General features: G+C 41.0%; 3 protein-coding genes across 4 annotated transcripts; 1 reads left to right on the top strand and 2 right to left on the bottom strand.

Moving 5' to 3' along the window:
- Positions 1-2643: 2643 nt before the first annotated feature.
- Positions 2644-5869, bottom strand: LOC124007282 (sororin-B-like). Of its 2 annotated transcripts, none has more exons than XM_046317728.1 (5): positions 5545-5869; positions 5015-5147; positions 4821-4889; positions 4213-4704; positions 2644-3134 (listed from the first exon to the last, which is right to left on the bottom strand). In XM_046317728.1, exons 2-5 carry the CDS (start codon positions 5117-5119, stop codon positions 3054-3056), a joined length of 747 nt encoding a protein of 248 aa, XP_046173684.1. In that variant the 5' UTR covers positions 5120-5147; positions 5545-5869; the 3' UTR covers positions 2644-3053. The 2 variants fall into 2 exon arrangements, with proteins under 2 accessions (XP_046173684.1, XP_046173686.1); XM_046317730.1 differs by having other exon boundaries at positions 5015-5082.
- A 2332-nt stretch (positions 5870-8201) lies between these two features.
- LOC124007122 (zinc finger protein-like 1) lies at positions 8202-12096 on the top strand. The gene is made up of 8 exons (XM_046317441.1): positions 8202-8487; positions 8753-8869; positions 8979-9090; positions 9199-9392; positions 9655-9730; positions 9949-10155; positions 10385-10508; positions 10717-12096. Exons 2-8 carry the CDS (start codon positions 8768-8770, stop codon positions 10901-10903), a joined length of 1002 nt encoding a protein of 333 aa, XP_046173397.1. The 5' UTR covers positions 8202-8487; positions 8753-8767; the 3' UTR covers positions 10904-12096.
- Positions 12097-14916: 2820 nt separating this feature from the next.
- LOC124006746 (phospholipase A and acyltransferase 3-like) lies at positions 14917-17936 on the bottom strand. Its single transcript, XM_046316872.1, has 4 exons — positions 17166-17936; positions 16892-16988; positions 16367-16635; positions 14917-15702 (listed from the first exon to the last, which is right to left on the bottom strand). Exons 1-4 carry the CDS (start codon positions 17217-17219, stop codon positions 15589-15591), a joined length of 534 nt encoding a protein of 177 aa, XP_046172828.1. The 5' UTR covers positions 17220-17936; the 3' UTR covers positions 14917-15588.
- Positions 17937-19419: the final 1483 nt, after the last annotated feature.

Genomic DNA, 19419 nt, shown 5'->3' with positions numbered 1-19419 from the left:
CAATCTTTTTTCAGAGACCTAGAACATTGATACTTAATATAAACAAATTGACATTCAGGATCACTGGCCTGGGAAAATAATCCTTCAAAAAGTATGTTTAAAGAAACATGAATTACCTTAATACCAAACCCATACAAAAGGACACAACATCTACAACACAGTGTGTTTCGTACAACCATTACTAGACAGAATATAGCTCAAACTATTTATTATATTCATGAAACAGAAATTTACAAAAAAGCCTACCCACTATAAGCTAGTCCTTACAACAACAAAAATTCAATATGTTGGAGTCAGTCCTGGAGAAGACAGCCAATAAGAAGTGTTAAATCGGATAATAAATTTGATCAGATAGTCTTAAATCACTCAAATCTAAACCATCATACAGTTGAAATCAGAAGTTTACACACACTTAGGTTGGTGTCAATTAAAACTCATTTTTCAACCACTCCACAAATTTCTTGTAAACAAACTATTTTTTATTTTAATCCGTTATTTTACCAGGTAAATTGACTGAGAACACATTCTCATTTGCAGCAACGACCTGGGGAATGGTTACAGGGGAGAGGAGGGGGGGATGAATGAGCCAATTGTAAACTGGGGATTATTAGGTGACCATCAAATCAAATCATGATGGTTTGAAGGCCAGATTGGAAATTTAGCCAGGACACAGGGGTTAACACGCCTACTCTCACGATAAGTGCCATGGGATCTTTAATGACCTCAGAGTCAGGACACCCGTTTAACATCCCATCCAAAAGACGGCACCCTACACAGGGCAGTGTCAATCACTTAGACCAGAGGAAAGAGTGCCTCCTACTAGCCCTCCAACACCAATTCCAGCAGCATCTGGTCTCCCATCCAGGGACCGAGCAGGACCAACCCTGCTTAGCTTCAGAAGCAAGCCAGCAGTGGTATGCAGGGTGGTATGCTGCTGGCCAAACTATAGTTTTGGCATGTCAGTTAGGACATCTACTTTGTGCATGACACAAGTAATTTTTCCAAAAATTGTTTACAGATTATTTCACTGTATCACATTCAAGTGGGTCTTAAATTTACACACTACGTTAAATGTGTCTAAACAGCTTGGAAACTTCCAGAAAACGTCATGGCTTTAGAAGCTTCTGATAGGCTAATTGACATCATTTGAGTCAATTGGAGGTGTACCTGTGGATGTATTTCAAGGCCTACCTTCAAACTCAATGCGTCTTTGCTTGACATCATGGGAAAATCAAAAGAAATGAGTCAAAAACTCAGAAAAAAAAGTTGTAGACCTCCACAAGGCTGGTTCACCCTTGGCAGCAATTTCCAAACGCCTGAAGGTACCACGTTCATCTCTACAAACACCATGGGACCACGCAGCCGTCATACCGCTCAGGAAGGAGACACGTTCTCTCTCCTAGAGATGAAAGCACTTTTGTGCGAAAAGTGCAAATCAATCCCAGAACAGCAGCAAAGGACCTTGTGAAGATGCTGGAGGAATCAGGCACAAAAGTATCTATATCCACAGTAAAACAAGTCCTATATTGACATAACCTGAAAGGACGCTCAGCAAGGAAGCCACTGCTCCAAAACCACCATAGAAAATCCAGACTACGGTTTGCAACTGCACATGGGGACAAAGATCGTACTTTTTGGAGAAATGTCCTCTGGTCTGATGAGACAAAAATAGAACTGTTTGGCCATAATTACCATTGTTATGTTTGGAGGAAAAAAGGGAGAGGGTTGCAAGCTGAAGAACACCATCCCAACCGTGAAGCACGGGGGTGGCAGCATCATGTTATGGGGTTGCTTTGCTGCAGGAGGGACTGGTGCACTTCACAAAATAGATGGCATTATGAGGGAGGAAAATTATGTGGATATATTGAAGCAACATCTCAAGACATCAGTCAGGAAGTTAAAGCTTGGTCACAACTGGGTCTTCCAAATGAACAATGACCCCAAGCATACTTCCAAAGTTGTGGAAAAATGGCTTAAGGACAACAAAGTCAAGGTATTGGAGTAGCCATCACAAAGCCCTGACCTCAATCGAATAAAACATTTGTGGGCAGAAATAAAAAGGCGTGTGCGAGCAAGGAGGACTACAAACCTGACTCAGTTACACCAGCTCTGTCAGGAGGAATGAGCCAAAATTCTAAAAGCTTAAATAAATCATTCTCTCTACTGTTATTCTGACATTTTACATTCTTAAAATAAAGTGGTGATCCTAACTGCCCCAAGACAGGGATTTTTTAAAACTAGGATTAAAAGGTCAGGAATTGTGAAAAACGGAGTTTAAATGTATTTGGCTAAGGTGTATGTAAACTTGAACTGTATATGAGAGGAATAAATAATTACATTTAAACTAATATGGTATATGTAAAAACAGTGATGGCTTCCACAATGAGAGGGTGAGAGCACCCTCTAGAGAACAAATGTGATAAGGGACTGCATGACATGCAGGCTTCAATCAAATCCCAAAACACAAGTTCTGAAATCATAGTAGGACATGACAATCTGCCATGATGAAGATTCTTAGTTTGGACATGTTCTGTCCCAAATTCTAACACTTAGGAAAAGAACAAAGTAAAAAGCAAACAGCTGTAATCTCAACATCACAGAAAATGCTTTGTAAATAAATCTTACAAGTTATAACACACCTGATGTCTGTAATCCAATTTACAATTATTTAAAATATAACAGGGTGCTCTTCAACACAAGATAATGTCCATGTGACCTAATGAAGTTGTCATCTCAAAAAGAAAAGAAATATCAACCTATCAAAGTGACAGGAACATCAGTGAAGATAGAAACTGGTTTTAAGATGACACAACTCGTATTAAGTCACGTATTAAACCAATCTCACATTTAGAACATTGAAAAAGCCTACATCTGTATTGTAAATTAATCCTGTTTGTTGTTCCCATAGGTGCCATATTTATGCAAATATCAACTACGTTCACACCTCATCACCTTTGAAATGCAATTATAGAGGTGTAAAAAGCTTACTTTCTCCAATCTTGGCAAAAAGGATTTCTAGTTACATGTAAAGTCTTTGAGGATGACCTATGAGTTTATTCCACCACCAAATCAAATCCTTCCGCCTCTTCAAACTCTGCATTCATCTTTGCAGCAAGGTCGTCCAACTCTGCCAGCTGGGTAGGAAGGAAATGGAAAAGTAGATCAACACAAAGGTACATATGCTATAGGGTCTTACACATCTCCATCTTAAAAATAGTTTAAGCAAGCAATAAGTGTTACTTTTCATTTCTTGATGGTGTTTGGCCCTCTTTGGGGGTATCATCGGAAGGTGCCTTAGTGTCTCCTCCAGTCTCAGCCTCCAGTATTTATGCTGCAATAGTTTATACGTGTCGGGGGGCTAGGGTCAGTCTGTTACATCTGGATTATTTATTCAGTTTTATCCGGTGTCCTGTGTGAATTTAAGTATGCTCTCTCTAAATCTCCCAGAGGACCTGAGGTCTAGGACCATGCCCGATGTCTCCTTGCTGTTCCCATTCCACTTGGTCATGCTGCTGCTCCAATTTAAACTGTTCTGTCTGTGGCTATGGAACGCTGACCTGTTCACTGGACGTGCTATCTGTCCCAGACCTGCTGTTTTCAACTCTCTAGAGACAGCAGGAGCAGTAGAGACACTGAATGATCAGCTATGAAAAGCCAACTGACATTTACTCCTCTACAATCACTGTGATTATTATTATTTGACCCTGCTGGTCATCTATGAACATTTGAACATCTTGGCCATGTTCTGTTAAAATCTCCACCCGGCACAGCCAGAAGAGAACTGGCCACCCCGCTCTAGGTTTCTTCCTAGGTTCTGGCCTTTCTAGGGAGTTTTTCCTAGCCACCATGCTTCTACACCTGCATTACTTGCTGTTTGGAGTTTCAGGCTAAATAAATTAGATTGAATATACACTGTAGTCTACTATGTTAAGTTGTTTATTAATGTTGTCAATAGTGACCACAGTAGTATAATATGCCCTCTTCTCACAGAATCACATTATTGGAAACCAAGATTGTTCTCAGGCAGGCGTAGTTATAGCTAGATATGCTTAAGTTGTGGACAATTTTAGCCAGCCCTATTCGTAATTGTACTAACCTGCTGCACAAGTTCTCCTAACCTCCTACGTAGTCACTTCTGCTAGTCAAATCCGTCAGACCTGCCCTGAGAGCAGTGGGTATCCACTAATGCGATACAGTTATGGTCTCACTTACTTTTATTTGAGGAACCTTCTTCCTCCTCCTCTTCTCCTTTACCACAGCAACTCCAGGAATGTTGACATCTGGCTCAGGAGCAGCACTGTCGTCCCCTTCTATCAGGGTGAAGGAGCTGACCCCACAGAATGACTTGGAGGCCTCAGAGCCCACCCTGGACTGCTCCACTTTGCGGAGAACCTGGGGTGTCTGAAGCTTCTCAAACCCAAACAGGGTCTCCCGACGCAGAGATGGGGAGGACACGTCCTGGCCTTGGGGATGCTCAAACGAACGGTCCCCTAGGCTTAGGCGGCTGTAGGACCGACGAACCTTCTGTGACCATGCTGAATCCTCAGGGTTCCCTGCAGCCTGGGGATAGGGGGCCAAGATCGGGGAGAGCATGGTGGCTTTTGGTGGAGGAACCTGGGCAGTTCCTGGGATATACATTTTGGCCTTCTTCAGACTGCCTTCAGACAATCTTTGTTCATTTTCTTTGTTGTCCTCAGAGGGTACCTGAAACAAAAGCAATTGTGCACATATGACTGGGCTGATATGAAATAGCAGGACCAAACATATTAAAACTATGCAGCTTATTCTGTAAATGAATTTGCTGTGTTCTTTCAACTCACATTGAATTGTGTTTTCCTGGGTGCAATTTTCCTCACAGTGATGCGGCGTTTCACAGTGTCTGTAGGAGCCTGTGGATTACAGTAACATTATATATACTTAGACAAAGCACTGACAAGAGTGAAGATGCAGTTTGACTACATCAAAAGGTAAATTGAAATGTTACTGGTTGTGCTGACAAAAAGGTACTACTTACTGTGTTGGGGACATTTTGATTTGGAGAGGTCAACCGCGCTGACCTCCTTCGTGGCTGGCTGGTAGAATCTGGTTTGATAAGACAAATAATGGTCCAACCAACCATATTGGCTCATTGGCTTCCCTTTATACAGCTAACAATGATGTGAGATCTTCAGTTAGCAACATGACTTGACTGGTCCCTTGACTGATAAAGTCAATTGACAGTTTTTTTGTTTGTTATCTAAAAACGTATAATTAATTATAGTAATGTCGAGATGTTGTGAAGATCCAGCTGTATGCCTCAATATGAAGACGACCATCTGTTTCCATAATTGTACTGTCCATCTTCGCCATTGATTTGAGATTGATGCATATAGCTAGCTGTCTAACTGAGTCTGCACAATAGGCACCATTTGACAATTTGACTGATTTAGAATAATCTCGCCATTGGAGTGAACCACACATCTGCTAATTACAGACAAGCACTACTTTAAACAGAAGCACTCCTCTAAATTAAAAAATAAAGAACAAAATATTAAACATACTGACCAGCCAAACAGGATTGATGTGTCTCGTTGCTCATTCTTGCCGTCTGTCCAATTTATTTACTAACGTTAATACATGAATTCGGTGGGTGATTAGCTAGCAAGAATACACATGAACGTAATCTGGCTAGTAGCTATCGACAACAAACTAGCTAACTTGAGAAATTAGTAAAACAAATTATTTATTAATTAGCAAATACATATATCACACACGCTAACTAGGCAACAAATAACTCATGCAAAACTACGACTGAATAACTTGAGAACAGTTCATTTTGATTTAACTCGTCAGTCCTCAAAAGTTTAAAAATTCCCCGCCTGGAAGTACCGGAAGTGACATTCGAGTGTAGTTCCTGTCCGTTATTTTATCTTTCTTTTTAAATTTGATTTAACCTTTATTTAAATAGGCAAGTCAGTTAAGAACAAATTGTCATTTACAATGACGGCCCACCAAAAGGCCTCCTGCAGGGGGGACTAAAAATATAAACTTAAATCAAATATATAGGATAAAGAGAGACAACAAATCAAATCAAAGTGTATTTGTCACGTGCGCTGAATACAACAGGTGTAGTACAGTGAAATGCTTTCTTACTGGCTCTAACCAATAGTGCAAAAAAGGTGAAAAACACATAATAGCACAATTGGTTGGGCGCCCGTAAAACAGCTTCCATTTCTTCTGGCACCACTTTAGATCCTCCAAACACAACACTACATAAAGATATACCTAAAACAACAACATAGCATGGCAGCAACACATGACAACACAGCATGGTACTGTAGCAACACAACATGACAACAACATGGTAGCAACACAACATGGCAGCAGCACAAACATGGTACACACATTATTGGGCACAGACAACAATACATAATGCAAAGCAGACACAACTGTCAGTAAGAGTGTCCATGACTGAGTCTTGAATGAAGAGATTGAGATAAAACTGTCCAGTTTGAGTGTTTGTTGCAGCTCGTTCCAGTCGCTAGCTGATGTGAACTGAAAAGAGGAGGGACCCAGGGATGTGTGTGCTTTGGGGACCTTTAACACACTAGAGTTTGAGGTAGGGTTAAGAGAGCTTGAGGTAGTCACCTCATACAATTACTTGGGAGTATGGCTAGACAGTACACTGTCCTTCTCTCAGCACATATCAAAGCTGCAGGCTAAAGTTAAATCTAGACTTGGTTTCTTCTATAATAATCGCTCCTCTTTCACCTGCCAAACTAACCCGGATTCAGATGACTATCCTACCTATGCTAGATTACAGAGACGTAATTTATAGATCGGCAGGTAAGGGTGCTCTCCATTCGGCCATCAGATTTGCCACCAATGCTCCTTATAGGACACATCACTGCACTCTATACTCCTCTGTAAACTGGTCATCTTTGTATACCAGTCGCAAGACCCACTGCTTGATGCTTATTTACAAAACTGTCTTAGGCCTCACTCCCCCCTATCTGAGATATTTACTGCAGCCCTCATCCTCAACATACAACACCTGTTCTGCCAGTCACAGGTAGAGGGGCATTCTTACCAAATCACATGTATTTTTTAAAATTTAACTCGACAAGTCTTATTTACAATTCTTATTTACAATGACGGCCTACACCGGCCAAACCTGGATGATGCTGGGCCAATTGTGCGCCGCTCTATGGTACTCCCAATAACGACCGGTTGTGATACAGTCTGGCCTTTCTTTTTGGAGGTGTTCTTCAGAACCTTTTACTTCAGCACTGCACAGAGACTAAATTAATGATAAATATGTGATTCTGTCTAAATAAATAAACTACGATAAAGACGCGAGTGTATTAGAATTAGAAGCGAGTTGAATGAGGCAGGGCTTGCAAACTATTACAGACTACAAAGGGAAGCACAGCCGCGAGCTGCCCAGTGACACAAGCCTACCAGATAAGCTAAATAACTTCTATGCTCGCTTCGAGGCATGTAACACTGAAACATGCATGAGAGCATCAGCTGTTCCGGACAACTGTGTGATCATGCTCTCCGCAGCTGATGTGAGTAAGACCTTTAAACAGGTAAACATTCACAAGGCCGCAGGGCCAGACGGATTAAAAGGACATGTACTCCGAGCATGCGCACCAACTGGCAAGTTTCTTCACTGACATATTCAACCTCTCCTTGACTGAGTCTGTGATACCAACATGTTTCAAACAGACCACCATAGTCCCTGTGCCCAAGAACACTAAGGTAACCTGCCTAAATGACTACCGGTGCCCCCTTTATATAGCCTCACTATAGTTATTTTACTGCTGCTCTTTAATTGTTTGTTACTTTTATTTTATACTTTTTTTGTATTTTATTACAACTGCATTGTTGGTTAATAAGGGCTTGCAAGTAAGCATTTCACTGTAGGGTCTACACGTGTTGGATTCGGCGCATGTGACATAACATTCCATTTTATTTTGATTTGAATTAGTAAATAAATCGAAATTTAATGTGGGTGAGGCTGACACGCCCATTAAGTGCGCCAACGTTTCTTTCTAATGTAAAATCAAATAGAATTGATGATCAGCTCTCTCCAAACCAATCGTAACATAACAACCTAAGTTCAAACGGTAAAACCTGCCCGTGGACCAGCTGGTATAAAATGTGGGTCCCTGGAATGGTTCCACCTTTTGTCAATTTAATGTCAGATTTGATTTTTCAAAGCAGGTTAGGAGAATTAACGTAGCCGGTTAGGATAATTAGGTAAAAGGTTAGCTAAAATGCACAAAAAAAATAACTTTTGACTTTTAATTTGAATAAAAGCTGGATCCTTTCTAAACATTACGGTATATGTTCCGCGTTTATATGACATCATTATACTGAGACTACCGGAAGAGACGTGGCAAAATGTCCGCTTTTGGGAACGTTCGCATTTTCTAGCTTAAGTTATTTGTACCACCTTTTCCTTCAAACGATAAATCATCGAGGAGAAAACTTGTGTGACAGGTAGGGTTCAGTTAACTTACAACTAAAGCCACCCGAACGCATCTGATGCTTGTGAATTAGCTTCGTTAACGTTAGCTCCAACTATCGATCTACATTTTCAATACATACAAATAGTGTCTTGCACCTATGCAATATGTAATAATCAAACTACATTTGAACCATGAGTAGATTTTCCTTGGTTATCAGACTATTGCTTGGTTAATAGCTATAACGTTAACTAGTTATGTCGTTGCTGAAGCTTGTTTTGGTGATCACTTGTCTACAGCACGACAGACAGACCATGGGTCTGTGCAAGTGTCCTAAGAGGAAGGTGACCAACTTGTTCTGCTTTGAACATCGGGTGAATGTGTGTGAGCATTGCCTGGTCTCCAACCACAACAAGGTCAGTGGATGGGCAGCTCTAAGTACCCAATGTGTCATGTTAAATTAAATATGGACCACAAAGTAGTTGTTTGCCACTAAACTAAGCTATCTACCTGTCTGATCCCAAGTGTATAGTGCAGTCCTACCTCCAGTGGCTTCAGGATAGTGATTACAACCCTAACTGTCGACTGTGTAATAACCCACTGATCTCCCAGGATACTGTCAGATTGGTCTGCTATGGTAAGAATGTCAACATCTAGGATAGATCCTTATTGCTGTTGCTTGATATTACTGCTGTATGGAATTTGCTCAAACCCTCTGGTTCATTGCTCTTTCTCTCTATCCAAGATGTATTCCACTGGGCCTGTCTTCATCACCTGGCAGCCCGGTTGCCCCTACACACTGCTCCTGCAGGATACCAGTGTCCCAGCTGCCAGGGTCCAGTATTCCCCCCCTCCAACCTGGCCAGCCCAATAGCTGACATGCTGAGGGAACAGTTGTCCTTAGTCAACTGGGCCAGAGCTGGACTAGGCCTACCTCTGGTGAGGAATATGGGTGGGCTGAGTCACACTAGCAGTCAGGGATATTGAATAGTGACAAGGGGGGGATACTGGTTCAAATGCTGGCTGACATTCAGTTGTGTATTATATTTGTGTAAAATACTGTATGTCAGAGCTTAAACATAATTCACTTTTTAGGACCCCATAAATCAAGTGTTTATTTTAGAAAGAAGACACAAATATTATGAAATAGGTGTTCTGTGACAATTCAACTCTAACAGGTACATCGTTTCTCCACTGCAAGATTGAAGAACCTGTAAAAGCTATTCAAGACAGCACACAGGATGTCACTGATTATGCCGACTGGTCCACGTTTGATGGTAAGTAATTGTTTCTGCTGTTGATACTGCCTTATTGGTCCACAGTAAGGGAGCCTGTATTGCAACTGAATGTTGCAATACATAATAATATATATCAGATGTTTTTATTTTATTTATCCAGGGCGTCATGACATATGCTAAGCTGAATGTTGGAAATGTTTGTTTGAATCTGGGAGTTTACTGTAACATTTGCCTTCCCTTCTCCCCTACTCTGCTAGCACCAGCATTGGAGCCTACTGAAGCTTACCCCACCGACTCCTACGCCTCCCAACCACACCCAGGCCTCGCCCCTACTCCAGTTCCAAACACAGTTCAGGAAGATCATGGAAGTCTCCACAACAAAGGGGAGATGGTGGCTCATGAACAACACTCTTTGGTCAACATGATCACTGCAACCACCAGTGACACCATCACCCTACACACAGGTAAAGGACTATGAATGGTACCCAGGTTCAGAGGAGCTATCTTAATCCTAACCATTATCAGCCACACACAGTGTTGTCATGCCATACGTTAATCCAATCCTTAGCCTCAACTCTAATTCTAGTTCCTGACATTTTTGATGACACATCTGACATTCCTCACGTAGTGTATAATGTATGCTGTATCCTCATATATTTGGTGTATTCATTTAATGTGAATTATTGCTTCCAGCATCATCCCCAAGGAAGATCTATGACACTAGGGACTCCGGACACAGCTCTGTGACACAGATCGACTTTGATGACGACAAGTACCGGCGACGACCAGCACTCAGCTGGTTTGCACGGATTCTCAAGTCAGTAATGTTACTAGTTATTTAAAGTTTTGCTTCATTTTGTTATTACACAGCAAGTACATCTTTCCTAGCAAACCTCCTTACATATGGACAACCGTATTTGACTTACATTTTATAGATCCGATTATCTATTACTCTGTCTCCAAAGGTCGAGTCCTTTTTCCAATTTCTCTTAACTCTGAAAATGTAAATGAATTTGTGTTCTCAGAAACCGGGCCGGTTCCAAGAGGACAGGCCTGTCCTGGAAGCAGAGGGTCTTCATGCTCCTTCTGGTTGGAGTTCTGGGATTCTTTACCTTGATCATCATTATGGCTAAACTGGGCCGTGCTTCAGCCGACTCCGACCCCAACTTAGACCCCCTACTAAACCCCAACATCCGAGTGGGCAACAACTGACCAGCTCCAAGTCCTAGTGAGTGTTGAACATAGGGCCGATATAGGCCATCTAAGATGGTGGGACCAGTAAAGGCAGAGAGCTACCTTCTCTCTCTCTCAGACATGAAAGAAAAGAGGATGCATTTTGTCCTGGAATTGATGGCAACCTGACACCCTCCTTTGGGATAGGCAGTTGCTTTTAGAGCTATATGTACAATGAATTTATATATTTTGACCCACTCCACATCAAATGAGATTGCATTATTGGAATGAATGGTGATGGGGAAAACAGATTTTCACCACAGAAATACTGTATTCTATGACACATGGCTTTTTGCAACATCTGCTAAAACAGGCATTTTTGAAGGGGGCGTCAATAAGTTGCTCAAGTTAATTGACAGAGTGATGTTTGTGTTGAATTGGAAGAATGCTACACCTGACATTCACATACTACATTGTATGGTGATTTAAATGAGTCTGTAAATATATAAATTTAATGAGATGATAGTGTGTTTTTGTGTTGAACTGGAATAAATGTTTAACCAATTCTCAAATTCTGTATGCAATATACGTTCATATTTTGTGGATAAACAAAATGTACAACAGATACTGTGAGGATATTCAAGTAGTGGTTAACCGATTGGACATTGGTCTTGGTTTAGCATTAAAATGGCACATGCAGTCTTAAATCTACAAGTGCCCTGTGCTCAGACACTTTGATAGAGTGATCTACTTTCTCCTGAATTTGAAGTGTTATGAAAGGTGTGTTGATGGGACCTCTAAAATAAGTACAGTGCATTCGGACAGTATTCAGACCCCTTAACTTATGTTAGACTTATTTTAAAAGGATTAAAGTTTTTTTTTTTCTTCAATCTACACACAATACCCCATAATGACAAAGCCAAAACAATATGAATATGTATTCAGACCCTTTACGCTGTAGTTTGAAGGGCCATTGGCATTGATTACAGCCTTGAGTCTTCTTGGGTACAAGCTTGGCAGACCTGTATTTGGGGAGTTTCTTCCATTCATCTCTGCAGGTCCTCTCAAGCTCTTTCCTGGTTGGATGGGGGGTTGCTGCATAGCTAGTTTCAGGTCTCTCCAGAGATGTTTCATCGGTCTGGGTTCTGGCTGGGCCACTCAAGGATATTCAGAGACTTGTCCCAAAGCCAGTCATGCATTGTCTTGGCTGTGTGCTTTGGGTCGTTGTCCTGTTGGAAGGTGAACCGTCATCCCAGTCTGAGGTTTTCATCAAGGATCTCTCTGTACTTTTCTCCGTTCATCTTTCCCTAGATCCTGACGAGTCTCCAAGTCCCTGCCGCTCAAAATGATGTTGCCACCACCATGCTTCACCATAGGGATGGTGCCAGGTTTCCTCCAGTTGTGACTCTTGGCATTCAGGCCAAAGAGTTCAATCTTGATTTCGTCAGACCAGAGAATCTTATTTCTCATGGTCTGAGAACCCTTTAGGATCATTTTTGACAAACTCCAAGCTTCCTTCTGGCCACTCTACCATAAAGGCCTGATTGGTGGAGGGCTGCAGAGATGGTAGTCCTTCTGGAATGTTCTCCCATATCCAAAGAGGAGCTCCATCAGTGGTCATTGGGTTCTTGGTCACCTCTCTGACCAAGGTCCTTCTCCCCCAATTGTTCAGTTTGGCCAGGCGGCCAGCTCTGGTAAGACTCTTGGTGGTTCCAAACTTCTTCCAATTAAGAATGAGGGAGGCCACTGTGTTCTTGGGGACCTTCAATGCTGCAGAACCTTTTTGGTACCCTTCCCCAGATCTGTGCCTCGACACAATTCTGTCTCGGAGCTTTACGGACAATTCCTTCAACCTCATTGCTTGGTTTTTGCTCTGACGTGCACTGTTAACTGTGGGACCTTATATAGACTGGTGTGTGCCTTTCTAAATCATGTCCAATCAATTTAATTTACCACAGGTGGACTCCATTCAAGTTGTAGAAACATCTCAAGGATGATCAATGGAAACAGGATGCACCTGAGCTCAATTTCGAGTCTCAGCGAAAGGTCTGAATACTTGTGTAAATAAGTTATTTGTTTTTTATCTTTTAATAAATTAGCAAAAAATTCTAAAAACGGTTTAGGCTTTGTCATTATGGGGTATTGTGTGTAGATTGAGGAATTGTTTTTATTGAAACAATTTCAGAATAAGGCTATAATGTGGAAAAAGACAAGGGGTCTGAATACTTTCCGAATGCACTGTATATATGTTTGAGAAGTCACATTTCTGTATTGAAATCAAATTCTACACCACCTATATCAGTCTGCTGTTATTATATATCTCTGCACTTTTCCCCATGTGACATTAAACACTTTAAATTATTTGAGGAACAAACATCTCTCTTGCTGATGCTTACTCTGCAGAAGGCAATTCTGTTAGTGTAACAATATGTAGTTTTTGAGGAATATATGCTTTTGATAAAAGCAGACATAAAAAAAACACCCATTATGTTTTTCTATACTATTCACATATTTCTCAAATGAAGTATTTACAGATATTTTAATTATCTATGAACACACACTTGTAGGCCTTATATCATGTCATACTGATAATTTTCACATGGCAACACCTCTGAGAAATAACGATGACTCTTGCAAGTGGTCTCTGTTTCCTGAGGTTAAGGTGATTTAATTTATTGTTCTCAGAACTGCTCTCTTCTGTACTGGATCATAAGTAACTCATAACAGAAGCGAGTGATGAAAATGACCAAGTTAAAAACTAGAAAAAAGAGAGAAATGAAGGCGCTCATGTCAAACAGTAACTGGGGAATGCAAAACAAATAAGCTCTGTATCTCTAAAATTAGGAGTGATGACCATGCAGACATTGATTGACTCACAGACTGACAGTAGGGCAATGAAGCCCATCTTGCGATTTCCTGCTTGGAGTGAATACACTGAGCCCATCAGTGACCAGTAGAAACTCACCACCTGAAACAACTGAGTAAAAAATATATATCAGGGATTGTCTTAATATCAACCTGATATCAATACCCAGACAAAATATCTCAATTTTCATATAACCTCTATCAATGATAATTATCAAATGAGAAGTAGCCACCAGTATGGCTTCTGTGTGGTGCTGGCTTGGAAAGCTGTTGTCCTTGATAACAAAGTGCAGGATGACATCAGCGACCAGTAGGCCTAGCTGAAAGATGCAGAGGAGCAGCGACATGGTTGTGTACAGCCCTCTCTTTGACACAGACAGGGAAAACAGCCATGCCATCAAAGCGGAGGTGTTGCCCTGCTCACAAAATGGATGAGATGAGAACAAGCATTTTCTGTAATTGAATATAAAATAAGGATAATGAGTAACTGGATCCAAGATAAATATCATACATATCATTCATTATATGATTATATTTGTAAAGCATTGTCTTTGTCCAGCAGATTTAAGACATTTACTATTTATGTATGTGTGAATTGATTTGTGTGTAAAAGGAGAAACAGAACATCGTTTACATTCTTGAAGAGGTCACCACTTTCTGCCATGTCACAAACTACTGGTGGCCCACTCTTGAGAGACCTAGACCGACACTTGCACAATGATACAGATTCTTGGACTGAATAAAATTGTCCCAACTTGTAATTTGTCAGTACACCAACTGTGATTAAGTGTGGAACTGTCTGAAGGTAATAGAATGTTCATATTCTCCAGCTATGACATCACAGAAACATCAAGAACCAAGATTCTAAATATTGGACCAAAAGAAACATTTTTGTCTTGAATCTTTTCATTGTAATGAACACAAGCCTATTTACAAATAAATAGAAGGCTCTGGGTATGGAAAGGGGGGATACCTAGTCAGTTGTACAACTGAATGCATTCAATTGAAATGTGTCTTCTGCATTTAACCCAACCCCTCTGAATCAGAGAGGTGCGGGGGGTTGCCTTAATCCACATCCACATCATCGGCTATAATGTGTGTAGTGAAGGGTCCTCTAAATTAGAAATATGTACTGTAGTCATACCACGGGTGTAGTTTTTAATTAACAAAATTGAAGACTCACCAATCAGAAGAATGAAAATGACATTTGATTCACCATCATACGGTTTAATGTGATTAGACAAAAAGCTACCATTTCATGTGTCAATAAAACAAACATTAAGAAATTCATCATGTACAATCTGTCAACAATCATGCATGGAATCACACCACATATTTAGGCCTACGCACTGTCTGTAACAATACGTAGGACAACAAGATAGGCACTCAATCTCCTTATTGTTCTGAAAAGCTGTAGTTTTCCTAGAGGGCCAATTAGCAAGTACAATATTTTATCTTTCACAAGAGGCACACTGTCAACTAGAAATGTATACATTAATTCTATAAATGTATGACATTATCCTGGTGAGCAGGGTTTCCCAAATGTGGTCCTGGTGCCCCCCCCCCGTTAAATAATCAATCCATAATCCAGCTTTGATTGTTTGAATCAGCTGTGTAGTGTTAGGGCAAAAAACAAAATGTGCACCCAGGGGAGGCCCCAGGACCAAGTTTGGGAAACCCTGTCCTAGGGGGCAACTAGTAGGCGAAGGACAGAAAAGAAAATGCATGTGTCTAATTTTAGACTAATTGACTTACAAATAGCCTACCAAATGTCAGGAATTATACCCCCTGTCAAAAAAAATTGTTCCGCTGTCTCCGCATTCACCCCAGAGGTAGACGGAGGAAGGTGACTCGAAGGTTCAAAGGAGTATCCGCTTTTGTTTTGACTTCACACAAGAGATGTTTGACACTGCATTCAAGGCCTTCATGCCAATCGCCACTGCTCTAACACCTACGCCCAGAGCATAATATACCTGCAAAAAGAGAATAGATCATAACAGTAACCACTAACCGATGAGAAACACCTATCCCCAAATAAACTTGTTTTCAAATGCAAATAGACTTCATATCCTAAAACAGAAAGATTCTGATTTTTTTCCCCCATTAATAGATCAGCTCTAATGGGTAAATATCTGATGTGATTAGTGGAGAAAATATCAGAATTGGGCTGCTTGTCTAAATGCAGTCATGTGGGCTTTAATATGTAACATGCATCTCCCATTTTACAAGGTAGTGTCTGATTATCTGACTAGTCTCCTTGGTCAGGTCAACTGTTCCTAAACTGAATACATTTTTATTTAACCAGGCAAGTCGGTTAAGAACAAATTCTTATTTACAATGACAGCCTTACACCGGCCAAACCCGGACGATGCTGGGCCAATTGTGCGCCTCTCTATGGGACTCCCAATCACGGCCGGTTGTAATACAGCCTGGATTCAAAGCAGGGTGTCTGTAGTGACACCTCTTGCACTGAGATGCAGTGCCTTAGACCGCTGTGCCACTCGGGAGCCCATTAGTCCAGCTTGGCAACTGGCAGAAACAATAAACCAAGGCATAGACCAAAAGTATTGCTTTACCAACATCCCAGGATATGTCATGATATCCTTTGAAGGATATCATGATTGTCAGCACACACACCTGCCGGGACTCTCCCTTCCCATATCTCAGCTCTGTGACAAAGTGTTCACAGTTTCCCCTCAGGATGCAGTAAGGCATCTCCAGGCCCAGCAGGCTGCGGGCATCCCTCAGTATGTCATAAACACTCCGGGGTTTGTGTTTGCCATCCAGCAGGTTGTTGACAAGGAACCTGTCCTTCCCCACTATCTCCTCCAGGCTCTCCTTGGTCACAACGGCTGTATCACACAACACAGACACTAGGCTGTAGGCACCAGCCCCAGCTGCCTCAGCTTAGGTAGGGGAGGGAGGATCAGTGGGGTGAGGCAGGGGCACGTGAGAGTTGAGGAAAGAGCAGAAAGGAAAATCTTAGGAGGGTATCAGATCAGTGATGTGTACTATGTTTTTCTGATAGAGTATATATACGATTTTATTAACATAATCATAAGCATAATTTTTCTAGGTCTATGAATCCCTTATACATGTACTTTATAGGCTTCTCTGTGCCATGACATCCAGTATTAAAGATCAGGACCAAATTGTACTTACTGGGGGGACAGAGGTGGACGATGTAGCCTTCTCCAACATACAAGGCCCAGTGCTGATAGGTCCCCCGGAATATCTCAATCAGGTCCCCAGGTTGAGGCTTTGTTTGATATTGACAACACAATATCAGATTTTTACATTACAACTGGCAATTAGTAAACAAGTCTATATTCAATGTTAATTCAGTATTTGACAAAGATTACCCCACAAACACAACAAAAATACCAAAGCAGGTCTGTCATCAAGTCAAATACACTGCACGGTGTTACTGACTTACCATTATTGGGACAATGTCATTCCTTTTGATAAGATTGTGACAAAAACATAACATATCCAGGTTTTGATTTGTTCTTGCGTATACTGTACTTATCCAGCATGTGAAAAAAGTTCATACTTGCAATATACTCCTCTGTTGATTAAAACAGACATGCTAACCTAAAGCGTGTGTTGCTTAGGCTACAGTGGATCAAGCCATTAATTGGATTTTCACAGTCTATTTTGGGTAGTAAACCTTGATCTCTGACTGTTGGAGTAGCACTTGTGAGTTGTGTTGAGCGGACCTCTCAAAATATGCAGAGCTGACCTCTCAAAATATGGATGGCTTTCAACTAGAGTTTCCTTTGCCAATGAGATAATCTATGTAACTGTCTAATGGAAATGAGTGATTTGTGCTTTCTTGGGACCAACCGTTTCCACTGTTAGACCAGGATTGGCATTGAAATGATGTAACATGTCTGGTGTGTTTATGGTCGGCTTCTTTTATGAAACTTTCTTCTTGCTTGGTATGGATTGTTTATAAAGTGATCATAAAAAGTAACAACAATCCATACCAGGCAAGAAGGAAGCTGCAATGATTTAAGCGCTGCAATACAAATGACAAATGTACATATAAATTCACAACAATAAGATTTTTAAAATGAGTATTTTTTAAATATATAATGAAAATGTTCAGACCTGAATTTGGAAAGCAAATACAGTTATATCAACTATAGTTCAACATTTTTTCTTTAACCTTTATTTAACTAGGCAAGTCACTTAAGAACAAATTATTATTTATAATGATAGCCTACCTCGGCCAAACAGTAAACCAGACAACTCTTGGCCAATTGTGCGCAGTCCTATGGGACTCCCAATCACGGACGGTCGTAATACAGCCTGGAATCAAAACAGGGTCTGTAGTGACACCTTTAGCATTGAGATGCAGTGCCTTAGACCGCTGTGCCACTCGGAAGCCTAAACTCACAATGGGTTTTAAACTTGAAAGCCTTTCTATACAATGTGTGCTCATAATGTTGCTAATGGCTATCCAATAGGAATTCAATTAACAATAATAAAATGCCATTACACAACAATCTTTAAAAAAAATATATATATATTTCACCTTTATTTAAACCAGGTAGGCTAGTTGAGAACAAGTTCACATTTACAACTGCAACCTGGCCAAGATAAAGCAAAGCAGTGCGACACAAACACCAACACAGAGTTACACACATGGCATAAACAAGCGTCAATAGCACAATAGAATAAAACCTTTTTTTTAAGTATATATACAATGTGTGCAAATGCGTGTGGAGGTAAGGCAATAAATAGGCCATAGTAGCGAAGTAATTACAATTTAGCAAATTAACACCGGAGTGATAGATGTGCAGATGATGATGTGCAAGTAGAAATACTGATGTGCAAAAGAGCAGAAAAGTACATAAAAACAATATGGGGATGAGGTAGGTAGATTGGATGGGCTATTTATAGATGGGCTATGTACAGCTGCAGCGATCGGTTAGCTGCTCAGATAGCTGATGTTTAAAGTTAGTGAGGGAAATATAAGTCTCCGGCTTCAGCGATTTTTGCAATTCGTTCCAGTCAATGGCAGCAGAGAACTGGAAGGAAAGTCTGAGTAGCGTGTCGGACGCTATCTGGTAAATGACATCGACGAAGTCGAGGATCGGTAGGATAGTCAGTTTTACTAGGGTATGTTTGGCGGCGTGAGTGAAGGAGGCTTTGTTGCGAAATCGGGATTCTAGATTTAATTTTGGATTGGAGATGTTTAACATGAGTCTGGAAGGAGAGTTTACAGTCTGGCCAGACACCTAGGTATTTGTAGTTGTCTACATATTCTAAGTCAGAACCGTCCAGAGTAGTGATGCTAGTTGGGCGGGCAGGTGCGGGCAGCGAACGGTTGAAAAGCATGCATTTAGTTTTATTAGTGTTTAAGAAGAGTTGGAGGCCACGGAAGGAGTGTTGTATGGCATTGAAGCTCGTTTGGAGGTTTGTTAACACAGTGTCCAAAGAAGGGCCAGATGTATACAGAATGGTGTTGTATGCATATAGGTGGATCAGGGAATCACCCGTAGTAAGAGCGAAAACGTTGATATATACAGAGAAAAGAGTCGGCTCGAGAATTGAACCCTGTGGTACCCCCATAGAGACTGCCAGAGGTCCGGACAACAGGCCCTCCGATTTGACACACTGAAATCTGTCTGAGAAGTAGCTGGTGAACCAGGCGAGGCAGTCATTTGAGAAACAAAGGCTGT

The sequence above is a fragment of the Oncorhynchus gorbuscha genome, linkage group LG20 (genome assembly GCF_021184085.1).
Source record: "Oncorhynchus gorbuscha isolate QuinsamMale2020 ecotype Even-year linkage group LG20, OgorEven_v1.0, whole genome shotgun sequence".
In the NCBI taxonomy this organism is placed as follows: Eukaryota; Metazoa; Chordata; class Actinopteri; order Salmoniformes; family Salmonidae; genus Oncorhynchus; species Oncorhynchus gorbuscha.
Note: the sequence above shows the minus strand (reverse complement) of the source record. Positions and strands in the feature narration are given on the sequence as shown.

Coding starts and splice junctions, on each gene's coding strand:
- LOC124007282 (XM_046317728.1), bottom strand. CDS start 5,119: ATGGTTGGTTGGACCATTATTTGTCTTATCAAACCAGATTCTACCAGC. Junction 4,890..5,014: donor ATCAAAATGTCCCCAACACA/GTAAGTAGTACC, acceptor TGTAATCCACAG/GCTCCTACAGACACTGTGAA. Junction 4,705..4,820: donor CCAGGAAAACACAATTCAAT/GTGAGTTGAAAG, acceptor CTTTTGTTTCAG/GTACCCTCTGAGGACAACAA.
- LOC124006746 (XM_046316872.1), bottom strand. CDS start 17,219: ATGTTATGTTTTTGTCACAATCTTATCAAAAGGAATGACATTGTCCCA. Junction 16,989..17,165: donor ATGACATTGTCCCAATAATG/GTAAGTCAGTAA, acceptor TATCAAACAAAG/CCTCAACCTGGGGACCTGAT. Junction 15,703..16,366: donor GGAAGGGAGAGTCCCGGCAG/GTGTGTGTGCTG, acceptor CTCTTTTTGCAG/GTATATTATGCTCTGGGCGT.
- LOC124007122 (XM_046317441.1), top strand. CDS start 8,768: ATGGGTCTGTGCAAGTGTCCTAAGAGGAAGGTGACCAACTTGTTCTGC. Junction 9,393..9,654: donor CTGGACTAGGCCTACCTCTG/GTGAGGAATATG, acceptor CTCCACTGCAAG/ATTGAAGAACCTGTAAAAGC. Junction 10,156..10,384: donor CACCATCACCCTACACACAG/GTAAAGGACTAT, acceptor TATTGCTTCCAG/CATCATCCCCAAGGAAGATC.